The sequence below is a fragment of the Parasteatoda tepidariorum genome, chromosome 1 (genome assembly GCF_043381705.1).
Source record: "Parasteatoda tepidariorum isolate YZ-2023 chromosome 1, CAS_Ptep_4.0, whole genome shotgun sequence".
NCBI classification, from domain to species: domain Eukaryota; kingdom Metazoa; phylum Arthropoda; class Arachnida; order Araneae; family Theridiidae; genus Parasteatoda; species Parasteatoda tepidariorum.
Genome location: NC_092204.1, coordinates 18,388,062 through 18,411,833, shown reverse-complemented (window position 1 = coordinate 18,411,833; position 23,772 = coordinate 18,388,062). Strand labels below are relative to the sequence as shown.

Genomic DNA, 23,772 nt, shown 5'->3' with positions numbered 1-23,772 from the left:
TATAATAATAATATCGTTATTATTTCTTGTGAGGTGTTAAATTCCATAGTCATTTTAAAGAGAGCTATTTGTTTAAATATAAATTCGAAAGCTTTCCCCGCGTTCTAATGTAAACATTTTTTTTAGTCTTGTTTTAATTTTCATTTGCGTAACTGTTTTAAAGCCTTTAAATACCTTTAAACATTTTCATTGAAATCTTTTACACTAAATTAAATTATAATTTAGATAATAATAATTATAATTTGAAATAATTGGATTAAATTTTAATTGCATTATAACATATAACGACAATATATCATAATATCCAATTTTTTTATATAGTAAAAACGTTTGAATTTAATATAAAATTAATATATTTATAAATTCTTTCCCTGGTGGTCAATAGATGGCGACAAAACTTATCCTTATATATCCTTGAGCTAAAAGCTTAGTACATTTAACTGTTAATAACATTTCATCGTTGTTAATGCACAGCTTCTTGTTGACATTACATTTCCTGAATGACCAGAGAGATTTTTCCTTTTGTTTAAATGATTTTTAATAAGTGGTGATTGCAGACGTTTAAAATCATGAGTGATCCGTATTTGAAACGGGCTTTTGCTCTCGATGATATCGACCCTGACGATATTGATCTGAATTCCAATCCGACAACAGGAATGGATTATCTCTACAGAGTGCGTTTAGAAACTAGACAGTGTCCTAAAGTTGTTGTGGCAAACATCGATACAGCGCAGTTTATAAACAAACAAACTGTCCAGGTGGATATTTATAGCGGTTTTATTGCCGCGCGTCCTGGTTACGAACCGGATCCAGATTGGCAAGAATTGGTGATGGATGACTTTCGCTCCCATAAGACGCACATGACAGAAAACCGAATCGCTCTAAAGGAAAAGTTCCGCCGTCGTCCTGTTCCCAAAATTAACCAAGCAGAGGAATGGTGTTTATATTGCTTGGGAGTTGAATGCCACAAAAAAGTCTACTGTGATGATACTGCTTCAGAAATATCAGATTCCGAAAAATCAGGCCCCCAAGCAAAAAGGTCTCGTTTGAGTACAGATGTTCACCTACCATTTCTCAGCGTGATGGCCCATTTGGATCAAAATAGAATCAAAAAGTTATTGTCGTATTTTGATACGTGGTTGGATGATATTAACTTCAGCCACCAAGTGGGGAAGTGGATATATGCTTTGTTGGTTTGTTTGGAAAAACCTTTAGATCCTAACACCTGTTCTCTTTTGCGCAACTTATCAAAGCATTGTTGTAGATTTCGGGATAGCTTGTCAAGTCCTGATGATAAGTTATTGATCTCATTGAACATGATCATCACCATCATAGCTTATCATTTTGATCAAAAGGATCTTTGTGACAATTTCCGTAATTTTGACTAAATATTTAGTAATTAATCAAAGAAATTTGTTGATTAATTATGAAAATGTCATTTGTTGAAGTTGTATTTTTTGTTGTATTTTGAGTTGTTTTGACTCTAAAATGTCTTCGTTTGTCAGAGTTGAATGTGTCTGAGCCTAATGGAAATATGAAAATGTGTCTTAGAAATTTGGTTAGTTGGGCCCTAGTAAATTCAATTATTAATTTATTTGTTTTAGGAGACGACCATTTTGTTTTGTTTTAAAAATATGTAAATAAAATAAAATGGGTGATATTACCTGTGCCAGGATAACAAAAAAGCACCAAAACTCCAATGTGAATCTAATTACCATTCAGATAAGAATATCTAGATGGTTTCAATATCTATAATTTGGGGTGCTGTAAGTTTTTTTTAAAAAAAATTTCATTAGGGGAAGATTTACGTTTCCTGATTTGTGACAGAAGATTTGGGCAGCGTCCAGCGAGAAACTTTGAAAAAAATAAACATTATAGAAAGGGGCATACTCAAAAGGTATTACTCATAGCAACCCCCCCCCCAAGGCAAATATTGACATGCCTTTTTTAAAAGAAAAAATTTCAAATTAAAAATTTATTTCCTCCTTGGCAATTATGGATGACGCAACAAATCACAATGTAGAAATAAACTGTTTCATTAATTTTTTCAAATTCTTTTAATTTCACATTTACCAACCATATTCATAGTTAATTATTGCTTAATATTTATTCTACAATATAACTATAAACCTGACTTAAATATATTACATTAAGATAACAGTTCTTAACTCGTGAGCAGCGTAGTACCGGGCTATAATCACTGATTGAGAGTTTAAATCAAGATGTATCTTGGGATATAATACCAGTTTTTCTAGGACAATTCACTAGTCCTATTGAGAAAAAGGGCATAGATATATTCACATTATATATATTTGCTCTACATATATAATAGATATTTATTTGTCATTATATTTTTTACTTGTATATATAATGATTAGAAAGCCTTATAATTTTATTATTTTCTTTTCGAAGATGGTAATCTGCACAACTAAGAGGGTTAGGAACCACTAAATTAGGGAAGCCTAACTTCTTACTTTTATATATATATTTATTGTAAGTGCATTAACAAATTTCAGGATACAATGTATGAATTGAGTGCAAGTTTATGAATGTTTTATTGTTAAGTACCTACTAAGGTTAAATAATATAGAATAGAATTGCAGCATTAAAATGGAGATGAAATACTGATGATTCTCATATTAATACACAAATATACAGTCATTATCAGTTATAGTAAGTTTTTGACCATTGACGGTTTTAACCTTGGTTTCATCTGTAACATCAAAAACCCCATTTCGACATAGTTTTTGGCAAGTGTCAAAAACTCAAAATTTTAACGTAAGGATAATTATTAGCTATTATAAATAAGAAGTATTTATAAATAAACGTACACATAAAATAATAAGTGATTTATCAATTATGTTCTTTATTACTTTGATATTAAACTCTTTTTGTTTTAACAATTACTGTCAAAATCCCAAATTTTGATTTAGAAATTATTAAATAATTATAACTAAAAATGTGTAGAATTTTTCCAATCTGTTAAATTATTGAAAATAAAAATACGAAAACAATCAATTAAAAGAAAAAACACTCAACAATCATCTTATTTATTAGATGTAAAATCAATTTTCATTTACTTTTAATCTCATTTTGACTCCTACGATCTGAATTCTGAACTATTCTTTCGATTGATGCTGAGTTGCATAGAGGTACTAAAGCTTACTTAGCATAACTTAATAAAATAACATGTAACTAGAAAATTTATTCTAATAACTATACTAAATATTAATTGCAATTTAATTATACTCTTGAATGATTGATTGTAAAAATAATTAACTCATTTAAATAAACATTATATTTTTTGTAAACTCAATTAGTTCACTAGTAATCTAAAAGTATTTTTAGACAATAAAGTTTATATAAGAAAAATACTCATTTGATTTTACATAGTTCTTGAATAAACAAGCCTATGTGTTATAAAATAATAGAAAAAATATATATTGAAATAATAATAGTTTATTAAATTAAAATTAAGGTTCTACTTAAGGAATTATAACTAACAGTAGAAATATATTTTAACTAACAGTGGAATTATAACTAACCTTATAAAAAAATTTACATGTTTTTTTTATAAGGAAAGATTTTGTAAAGTGACACATTTTTTAACAATAAGGAATTTGGTTGGAATTTTTTTAGAATAAAAATTTCCCTAAGGTTGCCTGAATTTCTTTCGAAACCTCATTTGCACAATCCAACATATTTTGCTCCCCTGCTTATAAGTAATAACTAATATTGCGAATCAAACAAAAAATTTCATAAGTAGAGGTAAGGCAACTGCTTTAGTTTTATTTAATCTAAAAAAATCTGCCTAAATTGTGGCATAAAAGATTTAAAATTAATATTTAGATTGATTATAATTAATAGCTCATAGTTATTACCTGTAATATAAACCAAATATTTATAATATGGGTCTCAAAATCTTGAGATTACCATTTGAAAAACCAATTAATAGTTTCAATAATTTTGGGAATATTTTTTATGTGTGATACATAATATAAATTGTACTTATAGTAGTATATAATGTAGGTATTGTCCAAGATTAAGTATCTAAAAAGATGTCTCCAATGTCAAAAAAGAAACTTATCCCAGGTTTTTGACCGATTTTGATAATTTATGACACTTTTTGACGTGTCATGTCAAAAACCAAACTTAATCTATATATTGATAAGTGCATTATAATTTTGAATTATTTTATTTAAAAAAAAGCTTAATATAAATATAATTCGTTTGAGTTAATATAATTTTGTTTGAAGATTTCTTCACTATGTATAGAGATCGTAAGTCTATATAAACATCACATACTATTGCCCGGGTATTTTTGCTCTGTATAAGATGTATAAAAATCATTGTGATTGTATAAAATTACGTAAGGAATTGTGCTTTTAAAATGTTTATTGTTTTGTCCAATCTTAGCAGATAAAGTAACCATCTATCAGTGAAGAATTAATTGAATCATGATAAATATGTAAGCCCTTTTATTGCTTTTTCAAAATCACATACTTTTTTTGTTGAAGACTTATTAAATACAGAAGTTTACTCTCTTGAATTTTTTATTTTAGGCATTAAAAAAAATTAGATATGAAAATTGGAAATAAATGAGGAAATTGTTTTTATGCAAGATTTATTTTTCAGTCATTAAGCATTTGTTCATTTCTTGTATATGCATTAAAAAAACTGTTGTTAATGTTCTCCATTGTTTTGTATTTTGGTATTTGTTAATGTCATTAAAAACTGGTTTGAAATATTTTTTTTTTTTATTTAATTGGAATATTAGCAATTACCTACAGTAATATTATACTCTCCATTTAAAAAAAAATCTATATAATATTTGACCCAATATTTAGATTTCGGGTACTTAGATGATTTCAAGGTCGAAAGGATAATTTAATATTTGTAAAATTGCAGCTAATACTTAAAGTTATGAATTCAGGCAAAAATGTACCCTCTCTAACATTTTTGTATTATTCGGTTTATTATCAAGAGGCTGTTCTAAAGTTTGAAATTCAATTTCAGTTCCTTTATATATAATAAAATGGGCTGGGTTGTCAATCATAAGATTATTAAATTAGTAGGTTATTACAGATTTGGCTGGGGGGGAGGAATTTTTATGTGCAGGCACATAATAATAAAGTACTTCACTTTTCTTCTATTGAGTTTGCTTTATTTTATCTTGTTTTATGGTAGTTGATTTAGTCTGACGATTTCACGTTTTCTGATAAATTAATTCATTTTTTAATAGTTTATAAAAATTTGAGTAGTTCAAATCTTAATTTTTGCTTCATATTAATTATATTACACTGCATGATATTAAATGTAATTCTTTTCTTTCAAAATTTTCTGTGCATTCCATTCTTAAGTTTTATTGCAGAAGCCAAATTTTACTTTTTAAGCTTTGTGCAATATTTTTAACATTTGCATTTAAAGCGAACTTTTTAGTTTTTATAACATTTTTACATACTTTTAAAATAAACAGTGCTGAACAAAGACTTCACATTGAAAATCTTTGTATCTAGCAATAAATGTAATGTAGAAAACCTCACCAAAAAATTGGTTGGTACATTGTAGATGAAACTCAATGTGCAATCATTTTCATGAGGTGAGTTTTGGGTTGATCTGATTTAACATAATGAACAAAGAGTAAAAATTTGTAAATCTCCAATTTGATGAATGAAATTATTGATCAGAATTTATTTAGGTACAAACAAGCATAAAAAACTAAAGCTTGTTTATTTCAAAGTTTTAGCCAACTTTAAAAAAAATTTAAAAAGGTATGATCTTTTTTAATTTTTTATTAATTATGATGCACCAAAAGAAGATACAGTCAGACCTCGATATAAAGTCATCCGCATATAAGGTCACTTTTCTTGAAGTCCCGGCTCACTGAATAGGAATTCTTTGTTACAGATTATCAGATATATGGTTAAGTTTTAAAAATCGTTGTCACTTATAAGGTCATTTTATCTGAGGCGAGGGAAGCTCTTTTCTTACAAAAGCCTATTTAACTTCCTTACAAGCCAGTTACCCCTCTTGAGTTTTAGGAAAATGTTGCAGCTAACGAACAAGCTACAATTTCTGATATTGTTTCACAAGTTGTGGGCAGTGATTACAATGACAGTGATCCTGAGACTGTAGCTGTAACCAAAGTGGAAGCCTTCAATGCAATAAATGTCATACAAAATTTTTTTACAAACCATGAAGGAGCTGAGGAACATTTTGAGGAGTTACAAAATCTAGAAAACATTGTTCGAAAAATGAAACCAAAAACGAGACAGACCTGCATAAATGATTATTTTAAATACGGTATGCATGTACACTTTGAAGAAATTTGTAAACAGTGTTAGACAGAAATTTGTAAATTTTGTATTTTAAATTAAATTTTTTTCTAAAAATCTAACTTTCCTTAATTCTTTAATAGTTCTGTTAAAATTTATTGACTTAAATATTTAATTTATGGCCGATCGTTTTCGTTTGTATTACCATTTTTAAAAAGTTATAATGTGTACTATTTACGTGCTTAGTGGCGAACTGCTAATGAATCGGTTAAAAGGTCACCCCGCTTATAAGGTCACTTTTGCGATGTCCCTTAGGGTGACCTTATATCGAGGTCTGACCGTATTTTTAAAAATATATTTTAACTATTTATTGAAAANACGTGTGGGATATGGTTGGTCGGCGTCTCACTCGTGATCCGCGTCCTGCAGTTTCCAAAGACGAACTTTGGTTGCGCATACAAGCGATATGGAATTCTCTTCCTCAAGCAGATATTCAACATCTGTTTGACTCCATGCCACGTCGTATAGCAGCACTTATTGCAGCGCGTGGTGGCTGCACCAAATACTGATTTCGGACGCTTAATTTGTTTCTTTTGTTTTGAAAATTTCATCATTTATTTGTATCAGTACAAGTCGTTTCTGCATTAAATTTCATTTGATTCTGATGATTCTTTCATGGTGTTGCATTTTCTACAAACAGCAGTTTATAATAAATTGGGCTGGATTGTCAAGATTATTAAATTAGTAGGTTATTACAGATTTGGCTGGAAATAAAATTTTTATGTGGACACACAAAATAATAATAATAAAATACTTTACTTTTCTTCTATTAGTTTGCTTCATTTTACCTTGATTTATGGTAGTTGATTTAGTCAGACGATTTCACATTTTCTGATAAATTAATTCATTTTTTAATCATTTATAAAAATTTGAGTAGTTCAAATCTTAATTTTTGCTTTGTATTAATTATATTATACTGTATAATATTATGAGTAATTCTTTTCTTTCAGAATTTTCCTTGCATTCCATTCTTAAGTTTTATTGCAGATGCCAAATTTTACTTTTTAAGCTTTGTGCAATTTAATGCAAACTTTTTAGTTTTTATAACATCTTTACATACTTTTAAAATAAACAGTGCAGAACAAAGACTTCATTGAAAATCTTTGTATCTAGCAGTAAATACCCCACCGAAAAATTGGTTGGTTGGTGCAGTGTAGATGAAACTCAATGTGCAATCATTTTCATGGGGTGAGTTTTGGGTTGATGTGATCTAACATAATGAAGGAAGAGTAAAAATTGAATAATCTCCAATTTTCTTTTTTAAACGTTGAAAATATTTTAAAAAATGAAATTGATGATCAGAATTTATTTAGAGACAAACAAGCATAAAAAATTAAAGCTTGTTTATTTCAAAGTTTTAGCCAACTTGAAAAATTAAAAAGGCACAATCTTTTTAAGCTTTCATTAATTTTAATTATGATGCGCAAAAAGAAGATAGTAACTGATTTAAAACATTTTTTTTGATCTTTTTATTCTTATTATACTGCACAACTTTTCTGCAGTAAAGCATTTTAAAATTCAAACATTTATTTTATTCAATCCACTCTGTTTATAAAAGTACTGTTAATTGACTATCAGGAGAAAAACCCTTACTGTTGGTTGCTTTAGAAACAAGTTAGTACATCTTATAATAGGTTTAATGGAAAGCTATTTTCCAGTTGGTACAAATAAACTCACAAAACAAAATCATAGGAAACATTATGAATAATGATAGATAAAATGAAAATATTATTATTTTTTTGTATTTTATCAGTGTTAGTTTTGTTTTTTATATTCACACTAAACTAAACACCTCACACCTGTCATAAAATGAAACAACCTACTTCGATCAGGTAACAATTTTTTTTTTTTCTTCATAAGGCCATGCCACATACACTGTGGTTTGTGAAAACTAAGTTCTCTTTGAATGAAGATTTGTTATGTTTGATGATAAGTAATAAAATGTCGTTATTGACTTTGAACTAAAAGCCATTAACAGAAGAAAAATCTGGTTTTGGGTATCTTGTAACAGTATATTGAATGTATCAGGAAAAAGTTTAAAGACTACATCAGATGTTGTGGTTATCTGTTTAATTTCCTTTATCTTGAAACAAAGCAATAAATTTTTAATTCATAAAACTGAGTAATTTTTAAAAAGACATGCAGCAAGCCTCTCTTTTTCTCTTGCAAAATAAATAAATTAAAAATAATATTAGAAATGCATTGTTTTTCGATTTCAATGCAAGTAAAAAAAAGCATACTTGATAACCGACAGTAAAAAACATTTTAATAGGATAAATATTTTTGTTTTTTTAATTAGAAAATTTTATTAGTTAAGTAATATCGTAGCTGCCAACATAGATAGGAAAAAATCCAGTAGATTTTACGAAATACAAATTTTATGATAATTGTTGCATAATGCACTAAATATGTTACACATAGGGATTTTTATAGTCATCAAATATGCTTGAAATGTTGTATATTGTGTTTACTCCTAATTGTGAATATTAATAGGCATTTAATTCATAAAAAAATTTAAATTTCTTTAATTAATTTAAAAAGGGAGTTTGAATAAAAATTAATTAAACATTTTATAACAAAAAAAAGTTTTAAACTGATTTCTATGAATGATCGAGGCTTGCTTCATTATATATTATTAATACTTATTTAAATATTCAAGCAAGCAATAATCCGTGCAAAAATTCTATTTCAATAGGAATTTTTTTAAGAAACTTACTCAATTTTAGGGAGTTTTCTAAAATGTACAAAAACCGGGAGAATTTTTATTAAACCAATAGAAACTAGCAGAATTCAGTAGTCCACTGGAAAATCCAGTAGAGTAGGCAGCTGTGCAATACATTTTTTATTTAATTGTATATTATCATTGCTAAAAGCAAACAGGAGCCTACAAAAACCAAATGCAACATAAAAGAAGCATGTGTAAAGTATTAATAATGATAAAAATAGAATTGATTCAATGATAAAAATGGCAATAAAACATTACAAGGTTTTTATTACAGAAATGAAAAATATACATACATTTATTAATAATTATGATGCTACATAATATAATAATAAAAAAACTATGAAAGTTCATTACTATTTTGTAAATTCAAATTTATGATTATTACACAATGCACTCGATGGTTAATTTAAAATGGAGAAAGATACAGCACAGGATATCATTTACAATCCTGGCATAAAATAAGCAATGCTATCTAAAGTCCTTTTGGACACATCTTGGGAGAGACTGTTTAAGACGGGTGATTCAGAGGTTAGACATAAAAGTGGTCCAACGACACACAGGATTGTATCTAACAGAACAGAGAAAATTCCTGACACAGCTAATTGACCCTGCAAAATAAATGAAATATGATTAAAACCAAAACATTTTACAATTCAATTAAACTGTGAATAAAAATTGTGATTGGAAGAGAGCGAATTCTTAATAATACAAGTATTTTTTTTATTACATATATAAGTATTTTATTAATTTGGATGGTATATCTTTATCACCATTTGGTGATATATAATAATTATTATAAAAGAAGATAATAATTTTGAAAGCTTGAAGATAATAATTTTGGTATGAGGTATAAATTATTAAGAATAAATGTCATTTAAAAATTAAACAGGGTTTTATTTAAATTGAGCTGCATTGGTTCAGTGCTTAAGACATAGAACTATCATTGTGAAAAACTGGGGTTCGATACCTGTTGGTAGCTAGAATTTAACCCAGCTTCAGACCAATGGGTACTAGCTTATCTGCAAAGTATAGGCGGTCGGTGTATAATGTTGACCACATTGCCACCATTATGTTGGAGCTTATGAAATTGTGGAGCCTTAACCTCGTAAGCCAAGCCCGTAAGATACTTGACGGGCTTGTCTTACTCAAAATAGAATGGAAAGAACGATTGCTAACGTAAACAAAGGCCATGTTTCAACAACCAATCAGGATCAAAGATACCCACAATATGCCACTTGCAGGTATACTATTGTAAAATATTAATTAATAGTGTAAAATATTAATTAGCATTTTCTTCTCCACACATTTCTTTATATTGAAATCTTAAACACATAATATTTTACCTCATGTTCAGTTAATCTCTGACCAATAACACTCAAAGAGTCTCCAAGAAGCTTCAAATAAGCTGCAGAATCGATTGCAGATGTTCCAAGAGCCCTTGTGCTCTCACTCAATCCTTTAAAAATATCATCACTTGCAGTGGATGTTGAACGTGTGGTGCTCTTAGGAGATGTTCCATTTGCAGGTCCAGTAGTGATCAAACCTCCAGAATTTTTCAGAGCTAATCTTTTTGCTTTCCTCCTCCAAGCCTAGAATGAAACATTGGCTATAAATATAAGCTTGAAAAAAGTTTCTTGCTTTTACTGTTCAGTAAATTTTTATTTATTTATTAAAATTAGATCAAGTCTAGGAGTTTATAATAGCTCAAATTCAATTAAATGAAAATTTACCAGTTCCGGTTAAAAACTATAAAAGAATACTCTCCTTCTTTATTCAAAAGCAATGAAGATTTTATTGCCTTTTTCTTAAACTTATTTATGTGAAACTACATTTTTGGTTATGAGGGTTATTAAAACAAAACATTAATGTCAACTGTAATTGTAACTGGTTTGTCACCGAGAATTGATGTTAGTCTGTAATAAACAAGAATGAATTGTGACTGATCAGAATTATTGAGATATAAGTTCATTAAATTACAAAGATTTGTCAATAAAGTGCTTAGTTTAAACAGATACATAAAAGCTATGAGTAAAGACTATAAAAATTTTAAGAGCATGTAAAGTAATAATTTTTTCTATGATTAATACAATACAGTGAAATTTCCTGGAAGAGACCACTGTCTGAACTGACAGAGATCAGTTTAATGAAAATATCAATCATTAGTATCCTTTTCAAAAACTGAAGCTTTCAAATTCATTTCCAATTTTATACCTTACTTTTTAAAATTTTATGGATTTGGATTCCTAGTAAATCTGAAAAATTTATTAACTTCCTTTCATGAGATTAGATATCTTTGACATGCTGTTAAAATTATGCATTCGTTCCTTTAAAACCCAGCATATAATTTCATTATAATTCACTATAAACAGTAATATATAATTCACCATAAACAGCATATAACTTTAATATCCCAGCATATAATTTCACTCTCAACCAGTAATGATGAAAAATTTTCTTGCTCACGTGCATGATCAAGCTCAACCTATTGTTTCGGGTATATATTTTTCATTTATTTCATACCCAAAATTGATTTATTTTGAACATGAAGCTGTCTTTCTATTAATATTGAGAATTGTTTAGTTTCTCTTAGAGGACTTTAAAAAAAAACATGAAGTTGATTGGGTAAAAAAATTGATGCTTTTAAAATGTGGTTAGTTGAGGAAGTGGTTTTTCATTGAAGTTTTATTCTATTGCATAACTTTCAAAAACTCAAATCTAGTTAGTGACATTTCTCAAGATGAGAGTAATTTTATTTTTATACAATTTTTTCATAGAAAAAAACATACCATTTTTTCTTTGTCTGGCAATGCTTGCCAAGCCTCTCCCAATTTTTTGCCAATGTTTCCAAAACCTAAATACAAAAATTCCAACAGTTCAAATTTTAAGAAAAGAAATTAAACTCAAAAATATCTTAGATGCACTATTTATTGAAACACAATTATATTTCACTAAATGAAATAAAATGTCCAAGCTGGAGTGAATAATAAATCATGCATTTTAAAGCTATTCATAAATTTGACATAAGAGAATTTGATAATTTACCAATAGCACCAGAGGCAGCTGCAATCCTTTTGCGATTTTCAATACACCATAATGTATATGCAGTTGGAGGTTTTGATTTTCCAGGCTATTAAAACAACAATAATATTTATAATTTTCATTGTATGATGCATCAAATAATTTAAATGCTTTATTGATCACTAAAATTAACATGATGCGGAAAGCAAACATTTATTATTTTTATGAATTTATTTACATGCATAACTCATATACTGTTATTTTAGATAAGATATCAGCATAATATTAGTTTTTCAAAAGCTATTTTGAAACATAATTTTAAGTAATTTTGATGCTAGAATGTAATAAATATATTTTCTCTTACGTTCTGTGGAAAATTTGCAGTAAGGTTTAAAAGTTACACTGCACAAAGAAAAAAAAAACATTTTTTTTTTTTAGTAAATTTAAACTTTTTTTTTCTGATGGTGCTTTACTTAAAACTCATTGTAATTTCATTTATACACATATTTTCATTTATTATTAATACACATAATTCATAGTCAATTTTTTAAACAAAAATTAAACACTTTTTAAGTGCTCAAAAAATATTTATAGCACTTTGAAAAAATCATGCACCAATAATTTATTTTTTTCCCTTCCTATTATAGAAATCTCTACATATACTTAGCATTAAGTTCTCGACTTGATTTTATTAGCCACCATAAAACATGTTAAACATGTTCAATAAAGAGTTGTTCATTCATTAATTAAAAAATAGTTACTTTATTCAAATTTGGAAAATATATAAATAAATTTCATTTTAAAATTACAATTAGTTAAACTATAAAAAAATTATTGGACAAATTATTTAGATTTTAATGAAATTTATTTTTAAATGTATACTATACCAAAGCCTTTATATGATTAATATTTTTTTCATAATAAATTGATTAAGATGTGTAGAAAATTACAACAAACAAAGGAAATTTAAATAAAGTTATATTACAAATGAAAAAAAGCAGATGCACCTTATAAAATTTTTATTAAATTTATTAATTTGGTTCAATACTTTTTTAAACAAGTGATTAAAATAAAGTTTCAATAAATTTAAAATGAAAATATCAATGCAAAACATTTTTGTCAGATAAAAATTATTTCATGGTCACTATATTTGAAATATTTAACAAATCTGAGATTATTGAATTGTTAATTTCAAAGGTTTTTTTAAACTCAAATAATAAAGAGATGAAATTTTTTTTTTTGAAATGGCAAATTTGAATAATAACAGATTTAATACCGTATTTTATAAATATTAAATAAGTGAAAGGCATTCATACTTTTTTAAAACTTTGCCTCAAAAAATTATTGCATTTTTTTTCGCATAAAATAAGAGTTCTGAAAATTTCAATAACAAATTCAGTGATAAACAAAAGAACAAAAAGCTTAAAATAATTTATACAATTGGTGGACAGTCCCTTAGGAGCAAACTCCTGCAATTATAAAATTATTACCATTTTAAACTTCATTAAATCAAATGAATAAAAGGGAGATGGAGTGGAGTTTTGGAGTTGTTGACTGCACTGGATCCAAAGGAAAATATTTAATTAGTGAACAATCCCTAAGTTAAGTTCAAGGATTATGGTACTGATTTTAAAAAATTGAACAGTACTAGAAGGCCATGATATTTCATCTGACATATGCAATGTGGTTTCAATGAAGAAACTATTAAGGAAAGAAAATGTGTAAGAAAAAATATTTGGAAATGTTAAGCTGATTCTTATGATTGACCCTGCGATTTCAGAAGGTAAGGGATAAAAACCGAAATTGGGAGTCTCTTATAAAATGCAGCGAGTTGCAGGTGTAATTGTAGGAATCTTTTCAGAGAATTCAACTCAATGTACATGCTAGGAAACATGTACAACATCCAACATGTATAACAATTGACATTTCAGCAAGATAAAGACGTCAGTAGGTCAAAACTCATTGTTGTTGAATGACACTATTGTGAAAACATTGCGTGATTCATTGCGACAATCCTCCAAGGAAAGAAAAAAATATCTTTTTTGAAAAAAAAAAAGAAAATTAAACACTTTTCACAAACATGCAATGAAAATAAGCACCTTTAAGTACTTTATAAAAACGCTACGCATCATGAATTTTTAGGAAATAATTTAACTAAAATGACTGAATACATATATTGTTTTCAGAAAATATATGCAAATTGTGTGTGTTTCATATGGCTTTATTAGTAACTCAATCCAGAAAATTTGACAGCTCACTGCATCACAAAGGAGCAGAAAAATAACAAAGAAACAATCCCACAATTTAGGTAAAGTGAACAAAAATTAATATGCAAATTAATCGCACACAATTATTTACCAAAAAACCTGTATCCTTCTCAAATGCAAAAGCTCTATTTGAGCTAATAAGAATCATTTAAATGAGGAAAATATGAATGGTTATACAAAACAGAACGTTCGGAAAAAAAATTAAATAACTAATTACAAATAATTGAAGAAGCGATAAGATAGTCAAAAATCACCATAACATATACCTCAACAGTATTTTAAAAGAACTCCTTAACATTTAATTCTGAATAACATAACAATGCTTGTAATATGTATATAAGTAAACATAAATATATAAATTTAATAAAACATCAGATAATTAATTCAGATGACATATTATGTATTTGATTTCAGTAGTCTTTTATTCAATTTGCATATATTTTTTTTTAATCTTTTAATACAATATATTAATATGAAAGGCTGAGTAATCTAGTTCAATTATTTAGTTGCCAACCATTTTCAAGCTTTTATTACATTAGTTTCAATTAAATTTTTTTGAAAAAAGTAGTTTGACAATGGATGCATATCTTTGTATACAATAAAGTTTGATTACCTGACAGTGAAGCATTAAAATTTAAGTAACATTACTAAAAATAAGTAGCGACTATAATAAAGTTAAAAAAAATCATAGATACAGTTTTGTTTCATGTTTGTTGTTTGAAACAGAGTAAAATCAAGGATAGGAGTAAAATTTTAAAGCAAATTGTAACTTTCTTCCTCTATTTTTTTTTTATTTAACAAGGTATAATAAATTTTATAAAAGTAGGGCTTTAAATAAATTAGCATTGGGATTGTTCATTTAAGTAAACAAAAGAGAAAGTAAACAAAAATTTTTTTAAATGTATATTTTTAAATTTTATATTTTATTAAACAGTATCAGTATTCTTTTAAATAAAAAGAAAACTAATAAAAATGCCTTATAAAAGGAAACTAATTACCTAAATTGCTTGTTTCTAAAATAACTTATAAGATAAAATAAGTGCACAAGTAAATTTTACTATGGTACATAATAAATAATAACTCAAAATAAATCAAATAGAACGAACCGGTTTATCCTTTTTGGCAGCAGCTGCAGCAGTAGCAATATTACGGATAACCGGCTTTTTCTTCAGAGGAGCATTTTTACGAGGGCCGAAATTAGGCTCCTTTCTCTGGACAGGTGGTTTCTTCTTAGATAAAGCACCTTTGCCTCGAGATGTGAGAGAGTCATTGGATTCCTCGGCAATGACCAGTGCTGAATCACTTGCCTCATCCTCACTGTTATCCATAGACATTCCACTACTCTATTTTAAAATAATAATAAATACATTTAAATTTGTTAATTTGAAGAGTTACAATGCATATTTGTACAGGATCAAGAAGATTGAAAGATTATCTTTATTGATTATATAATTTATCGATTATATAGCATAGAAGATATATTTGTACATTCACTAGAACATCCAGAAAAAAATATGTAAGCATTCAGAAAAAAAAGATACAGAATCTTGAGGCTTAGAATGATATTCGTGAGATAGATTTAACTGGTAAAAATTCCATTCAGCAAAAACATACACACAAAAAATTGCATACATATATTTGCAAATTTGTAGTTATAAAATTAATACATTACATGCAATTTTATTGAAATTAAAAATATTAATGAATAAAAATGAACAAATCTTTTCATAAAATTTCTGTCATTTGATGTGTACCGAAATGTATACCCTAAGGAAAAATACAAGACATATTTTAATGCTAGTTAACTAATAATTAATGATCTGTGTATTTATTTCATATTTATCAAATAATAATTTATCACTTGTGAATTTCTAGTAAACAAATCATAATATTTTTTTATGATTTTCACCTAACATAATAGTCATTATTATGGCCCTACAAATTATGCAAAATGTAGAAAACTGCATAACTTACAATTGCCAAAATAATTGCTATATATTCTAATAGTTTTAATTTTTGATTTACATGAAACTTCACATTCTTTTAATTTTGAGATTAATTTCAGTAACGTATACCTGACTAATCCACTGTCCCAAAATCAAATTTAATCAACTAGCTTTAAACTGTACAAAAACTGCTAGAGTTGTTGATGCAGAACAAATGGTTACCATAAATATTGATGATAACTGTTAAGAAATATTACAGGAATGGGTGATCAAGCAATAAAACTTGAGTATGCTGCATACAAAAAATATGTTAAAGTTAGTTCTGACCTGAACTTTAAAAAAAATCAGATTCTCGAATTCTGAGGAAGTCTTAGAGAAATTCTCAGAACTTAAAAGAAAAGCAAGGAAAGTGCTCTCTGTACTGCTTAATTCATTAAACACTGTGAAAGAGCTGAATCTTGGTATGATCAAATTTTCATGAAACAAAGACAAAATTTGAATCAATGTTGGGAATTTTAATTATCACTGTGAAGTTTAAAATAGATTTATAGTAACTTAACTGTAATAGGGACATTGCAATGAAAAACTAGTATAATTTTCATTTTGTGACGCAGCTAGTTAACCTTTTAACAAGAAAAAAAAAGAAGAGAAATTGCGATAAAAAAGAATTATTACTTACACAGTAAATTTCATTTATGTGGGGGGGGGAAACCTTCATTTCATAAAGAAGTAATATTAAATCAGCAAATATAGTGCTTTCAGATAAAAGATTCCTTTTATATAAGATTAAATCAGTAACAAAAAAATTACCTGTCTGTAAGATTCAACGACTACTTTTTCTTGCTGTGTTGGTATATGTTGAATATTCTGCATCACAGTACCTTTATCAACATTAGAATACCACTGACGAGAATCATTTTCATCATTATCAGAATCATCTGAAGATGAGGACGACGACGAGGATTCACTTGATACTGAGCTAGAATCTGAAACAATTTTTTTTAATTGATTTTTTTATAGATAGGAACGTAATTTCAAAATATAATACTGAAATTATCCTAAAAGTTTTGCATAGTAATTTCAATCTTTTAGAGGCAAGTTTTCTCATTAAGATTATCAGTAGCAATTGCACTGTAAACACAAATTAAAGAAAATTCCCATGTAAAAGAAAATAAGATTAGGGGGGAAAAACAAAATCTAACTAAACAGAGCTTAAAAATACAGTATTATAGCCCATACACCCGAAGAAGTTTTACACAAAAAGATTTAGTCAAAACTAAAATACCAGATTCTTTAGATCCATCAGCAGAAGAATCATCATAAAATCTCCTCTGATCTGGCTTTGGTTTCATGGCAGCTCCTTGAGGAAGCTTGGTTATAGTCTGAGGAGGTCTCTTTCCTTGAGATAAATTAAGCGAGATTTTTGGAATTTTTATGGGCGCAACTCTTTTATCGTCAAACTCATCAAATTCGTCAGATGTCCTACTTTTTTTGCGTGGTTTCCCTTGCATGTCCAAATCATTAATGTCAAAATCTTCCATTTCTTTCACCTTTGCAGATTTTTTAAGAACTCTTCCAGATCTTGAAATCTGAGGACTGTCCATGACTTACTGAAAAGTAGAAAAAAGCATTATATTACGAAAATGAAGATTTTCAAATAAAAGGGAATTAATAAATGATTGAACTTCAATCGATTCACTTCGATCGATCATCGACAGATAAAAATTTATAAGAATTGTTGCTTATGTTAGAATCGTAAAGCTTATTTTAAAACCCAAGAAGTTGTTGTTGTCTTCAGCCATGTTATCGACAGAGGTTATCGATTTTTCTTGTTTTCTAGTGGCTCCATCTATGGCCAAGAATTCGATTTCTGCCACACCCACTCATCCACAAATCGTAATTTTGACCTGAACCAGAGAACGATTCTCGATTCTTGAAAAATTCTTGATTTATATTCGGAAACATGCATTACTTTTTTAATAGTATAACAGAAATAAAGTTATAACAAATAATAATAATACAGTTAATAAGAAAGAATACTGTTAATAAGAAGTTAGCTTAAGAAATGAAATTCTAACAAATTTATATCACTTTGTTTAAGAACCTCACCCTAACTAAAATTATTATTAGATAATAAAGAACAGAAGAATAAAATTTTTAAAAGAGAAAAGTATGATATATGTATATGATTGATAAATTTAATGGATCTTCTGAAAAGAAATTCACAATTATAAGAATCGCATCTTTTGAACTTCATGAATAAGGCTTTGCAATTACATTATTCACTCTTGATTATCAATGGGAAGTAAACCGTATTTCATTCACCATTTGACCAGAATGAAAATATTTTGTTTTGAAAGCATTTTAAAATGCTTGAAACTTACTTTCAAACTGATTTTCTATGATAGCAAAAAAATATGAAATTAAAGCTCAGTTGCTATATTGGAATGAAGGGTTCAGTTCAGACATTTTAATGGGCATTAAAATAACATTGGATCTATGGAATAGCTACGAGACATTATGAATTGGTATTTATAATGATAGGAAAGAACACAGACTGTATATAAAATGCAAATTATGTGAAAACTGTTTGCTACATCATTATAAACAAGAATTTAATTAGGACAGTAGAAATTTCAAGCACTTCTTGGTATCTCTTATTAAAATAAAAAAGAAATGTCATTGCCGATAGTCAAAAAATATATCTTTATTGAAAATTAAAAATTTTTGTGTGATGAAAAAAAAAATTATAAAATTTAAAAGTCATCATGCTTGAAAAATAAAAAAAAATTTAAAAACTTACTTTATATACTCAAGAGATCTCTTGAAAGAAAGTTGTCAAAATTATTCCTGAAATAATATCAGATGCTTCTTTAGAAAGAGAAAAATAAAACACCATGCAAATTAAAACTAATAAACTAAACTTAAAAAAAAAAATTAAATAAATAGTAATAGTTTCCAAAACTAAAAAGGAAATAGGAGATGTCTAACATTTTTTTTTTTTTTTTACTGTGCCTATTTTTTATGCATATTTATTATGAAGGGAAGAGTGGATGAGAAGGGGTACGTCGATTAGGTCAAAATTAGTTCCGTTTTCTAGCGTGCAAACTTCGAATTACACTTTACTAGTCAAGAAGAAAAGAAGGATTTACCGCATTGGTGTGATGTTAAATAATTCATCGTGTCGATGTAGAGAAGTATTTTTACAATGTCAACTCTCGAATGTTCTTTTGTTTTTAAATTAATCTTATTAATTTGTCATAACACAGAGTTTTCCCTAGGAATAAAAAAAGGCAGGCACTTTCTCACAGAAAAGGGCGCTTTACGGTTTGAAAGAGCAGTCACTTAACACCATAAAAATTTATCCAAATGCTTAATATCATATAATAATTAACAATAACCTCTTGTACTGTTTTATGTGTGTGTTTCAAAAAGTAATTCTTATTCTTTATCAAAATCGGAGAAAAATAAAAAAAAAACATTTACAAATTTATTTTTATAAAAAGCAATTAAAAAAATTTCAAACAAAAAAAATTTATTAATTAATTAATAGATAAATAATAAACTGGAAAAGATATTGAAAATTAACTTGAAAGCTTTTTTCTATAATTTAAACTGAAAATTATGAGGTAATAAACATTTAAAGATGACTTTTTTCTTTAAAAAAAAAGTTATTTAAAAATAATCTTAAAATTTAAAATCATCTAAAAAATTTATTAATATACCCTTGAATATACCCTGACAAGATAAATATTTGTAATAGAAATCAGATTTAAATTAAACACAGATAATTTTACCAGTGTGTAATTAGTATTTAAACAGAGTATTATTATTTTTAATTGGAGTACAAATAAAAAGCAGTATTTTTAATGGATGGCAGCTTATTTTTGAAAAAAAAAAAGCAAACAGGGCATATTAAAGGGCAGGCAGGGGGGTTCACCCTTTTAAAAATGCTTAGGAAGAACACTGCGTAACAATTATATAAAAAACACTTTTAGTCCAGCTTATTATACGTCTTCTAAAGATTCATACCCTAACAAACAATAAGGGTTTAGTTAAATAGTAGCACTGTTCCGTTTCGACAGCCTCTGCATTTGGAGTAAGATCGGTACTACACCTTCTGATATGTGCCTATGCTGAGCCAACTAAATCTGCAGTGCAGCGGAAGAAGAAGATAACTACATTTAAGACTGTACAAAGGTTTTATGGACCACAGGATAAAATTTATAGCAAGCTCCTTTGGTTTCAAAAGCCTCATTTTCATATATTGCGAAATTTAAGACCCTTATACGAAAGTGCAGTTTTTAAATAGATAACGAAATTTCCTGCTATTTTACTATAAAAACTAGAAGTATAGCCTCCATGGAGAGCTATACTTAACTAGAATTTGTTTTTGTTCTGTATTTGCCCTGTAATTTGTTCATGGAAGCCCCAGCCATTTGAAATAAAAATAAAATAAAAACTATAAAAACTAATTACTAAGCACTATATCTTTTGTAATGAATTGTGGTCAAGTCCCCCCCTCTTCTTAAGCACAGCCGTGCCTGCATGGTATGTAAAATACTTGCATAATTTTCAGTGATTGTCATATGAAATAGAAATATCTGCATTTTTCACTGATATTCTAGAATTTTTAAATTTCTAATATTAAAAACTTCATAACAAAAACATCAAGGGGAAAAAAAGCATTCAAACACAAAAAATTTAATAGTACCTAATATTCATGCTAGGTTTATTCAAATAAATAAAAATAAAAAAAACAGAAGTAATAATTATATTAATAATTTGTTTTTGAAGATTGTAGGGGTCATAAGGGAGTGGAAAATTTCAGATTTAGAAAACCAGTGATTCTGCTACAAATAAACCTTGGTTCAGCACCAGCTCTAAAACTTGACTACAAGGATCATCTGTACTAATTGCACTCACTGTACCAATTGTACTCACAACTTTATTGATTGAAATGCTTTAAGTTTTACCACAAATAAGACAGTATTCAAAACATCACACATATTTTTGAAAATTACCTTTTTAGAGGAGGACTGGAACATTTATAGAGTAACAGTTGCCTTTAAAAAATTTAGGTCAAAAACAGTTATTTATACCATATTTTTCAGCAACCAGATAAAAAGAATAAAAATTAGTGCAAGGTCAAATAACTTTTTTTTTTCATTTTATTTTGTCTTTTAAAAGTATCCTTTTCAGTTTTTTAATGTATACATACTAATTTATGTAGACCTAAGAGAGTTAAGCTTTTTTTTTCTTTCTGTCTCTTAACTTTTTCAAAACTTTCTCCAAATACAACAGAACATATTTATTTAACAATCGTAGGTATAATTTTAACAAATGGTTCACAGAAACCTCTGGCAAATTTTTATCGATTAAGTTCTTAATAATCAGCATAGATTTATTTCTATACTAGAAGTCAATAGTTGATGCTCAAAAAATCTGAAAGAAAAACCAGACACTTAAACTTACAATTTATCACATCATCTGCAAGATAACATTATTAAATAAGAAAGAAATTCTTTTTTATTATTACAGAAATAATATTGGCATATTTCCACAAAAAAATTACATCTTATTTTAATATTCTATTTGTTTTCCAAAATTCGTTTAATTTAGAATAATTATTTTTTCAACAACTGTTATGAATTTTCATTTGTGATTTCAATAAGCCTAAACCAACTTTCAGGGATATTTTTACAAGACCACCCACCTAACTCCAATAGCCTAAAAGTTAAATTACATTGATCCAATCTTACACTTGAAATAAACTTAATTATATACTAATTGTCCCTTTGTGCATTTTTTTTTCCATCTTCAGTTTCTTGCATGCCACTTTCCAGTTTTCGGCATAAATTAGCCTTCATTAGACAAAGGTACTGACATGTAAATCTTCAAACACCATATTATACCAAAGTATAGGAGATTCATAAAATACCTTTAGATAAGCTTTTAAATTCCTTTAGAGCATTTTAAAATATATTTCGAATCCCAGCGATGGCTGGTTGATGAAAATTCCGCATCCGGCCTACACTTATCTAACCACGGGAGGTTTTCGTTGTTTTCTTCACCAAGTAACGCAAATGCAGGTTAGTTCCATCAAAAACTTCTCCTTAAAGGCTAATTTCTCTCAATACATGATCCAGGAGCTTCCTTGTCTTCTGAATTGGGTTCAAAATTACAAGGCTATGAAGTTGAGCATAAGTAGTCGTAAACCTAAAATCGGGTCGGCCGTTCAACGATGGTTATGAAATAATATAGAGAGATTTTGTGTTTGCAAAAAGTTTTTCATTTTATCTAAGCCCAAAAACCGCTATGACTTAGGTACTTTTTGGAAAGTTGGGTGAAAGCAACAATTTACCGAAAAATGTCACAAATTTTTTTAAAAATTCTTTTATTTCATTTATTTTATAAACGCATAAAACTTAATAAAATTAAAAAAAAAGCGTTGAACATCCTTGCAACTGTTAATTCAGAAGTACCACTCATATTGAGTAGAAATCTACCAAAACGACTTTATAATATTAAAATATAAATATATATCCCCATATATACTATGATCCTATTATAGGTATATTATGTAGAATTATTACATCGCGTTTGAAAGTAATGCATATTTTACTAATATTGTTTATAAAAATATTAATTATAGTAAGAAGAATTTTAGTAAGAGGAAAAATTGCACAAAAAGAAAGCAAATGAAACTCCTTTTATTATTTGAGAAACTGCGTCACAGACCGGTAAGTTTTCCCAGACGCAGGGAATATCGAAGAGATAATTATCTTTTAACAAATAAATGCTTCACTTCAAATATAGGATTAAAAAGTCATATTGTAAGTGCAATAGAAAAAAAGCTGAAATATTAACCAATACATAGAAGCATATTTCAAGTAATTTAAATAATTTTACCAGTTTAAAACATGGAGAACAGAGCAACATGTAGGCTCTAGTATATTATTTCGTTTTTCAAATAACTATTTTTGAAGATAAGTAAAAATATGCACAAATAAGGAATAATAAATTTATATTGATCAATATGAAAATATCGAATTTCTTCAATTTTTCTAATAATTGTAAATAAATAAAAAAAATCAAACCTTTTTTACACGGTTCCAGCTAAGTTTCGATTCAAGTACTAACGGTTTACTTACACTATCTACAAAAAATGCGTTTTTTCGCATACAAATTGAAATACACGAATCAGATACTGAGCATTCGGGGGGCCTCCCTGGCCGAGCGGTATCGCCGGTCCAAACGCTCTGTTAAGTGTGGAGGTAGCGGGTTCGAATCCCGCCGTAACCCTGGATGTATTCTTTGTGATGTCTTTCTCTGAATTGTTCAATCTGTATTTTCTATTTGACAATGACTTATAAGCCTATATATTGAGCACACAAGTCAGCAAATATATGTAATTTCAATAAATCAATCAAATCTGAGCATTCGGGACTACTCTCATTGATTCCAATTTCATGATGTTC

At 27.7% G+C, this 23,772-nt stretch overlaps 2 protein-coding genes across 5 annotated transcripts; one reads left to right on the top strand and one right to left on the bottom strand.

The window, feature by feature from the left end:
* Positions 1–454: 454 nt before the first annotated feature.
* LOC107448250 (gem-associated protein 2) lies at positions 455–1,541 on the top strand. Its single transcript, XM_016063382.4, has one exon. The coding sequence runs from the start codon at positions 570–572 to the stop codon at positions 1,386–1,388; it is 819 nt and encodes a 272-aa protein (XP_015918868.2). The 5' UTR covers positions 455–569; the 3' UTR covers positions 1,389–1,541.
* Positions 1,542–9,307: 7,766 nt separating this feature from the next.
* On the bottom strand, positions 9,308–23,466 carry LOC107438295 (HMG box-containing protein 4). 4 transcript variants are annotated; one of them, XM_016050535.3, is made up of 9 exons: positions 23,392–23,466; positions 19,095–19,141; positions 17,577–17,901; positions 17,102–17,277; positions 15,452–15,688; positions 12,103–12,187; positions 11,847–11,911; positions 10,404–10,649; positions 9,308–9,668 (listed from the first exon to the last, which is right to left on the bottom strand). In XM_016050535.3, exons 3-9 carry the CDS (start codon positions 17,893–17,895, stop codon positions 9,501–9,503), a joined length of 1,296 nt encoding a protein of 431 aa, XP_015906021.1. In that variant the 5' UTR covers positions 17,896–17,901; positions 19,095–19,141; positions 23,392–23,466; the 3' UTR covers positions 9,308–9,500. The 4 variants fall into 4 exon arrangements, with proteins under 4 accessions (XP_015906021.1, XP_015906020.1, XP_015906022.1 ...); XM_016050534.3 differs by having other exon boundaries at positions 23,204–23,412; XM_016050536.3 differs by lacking the exon at positions 23,392–23,466 and adding an exon at positions 23,204–23,274 and having other exon boundaries at positions 19,095–19,164.
* Between the last annotated feature and the right edge of the window lie 306 nt (positions 23,467–23,772).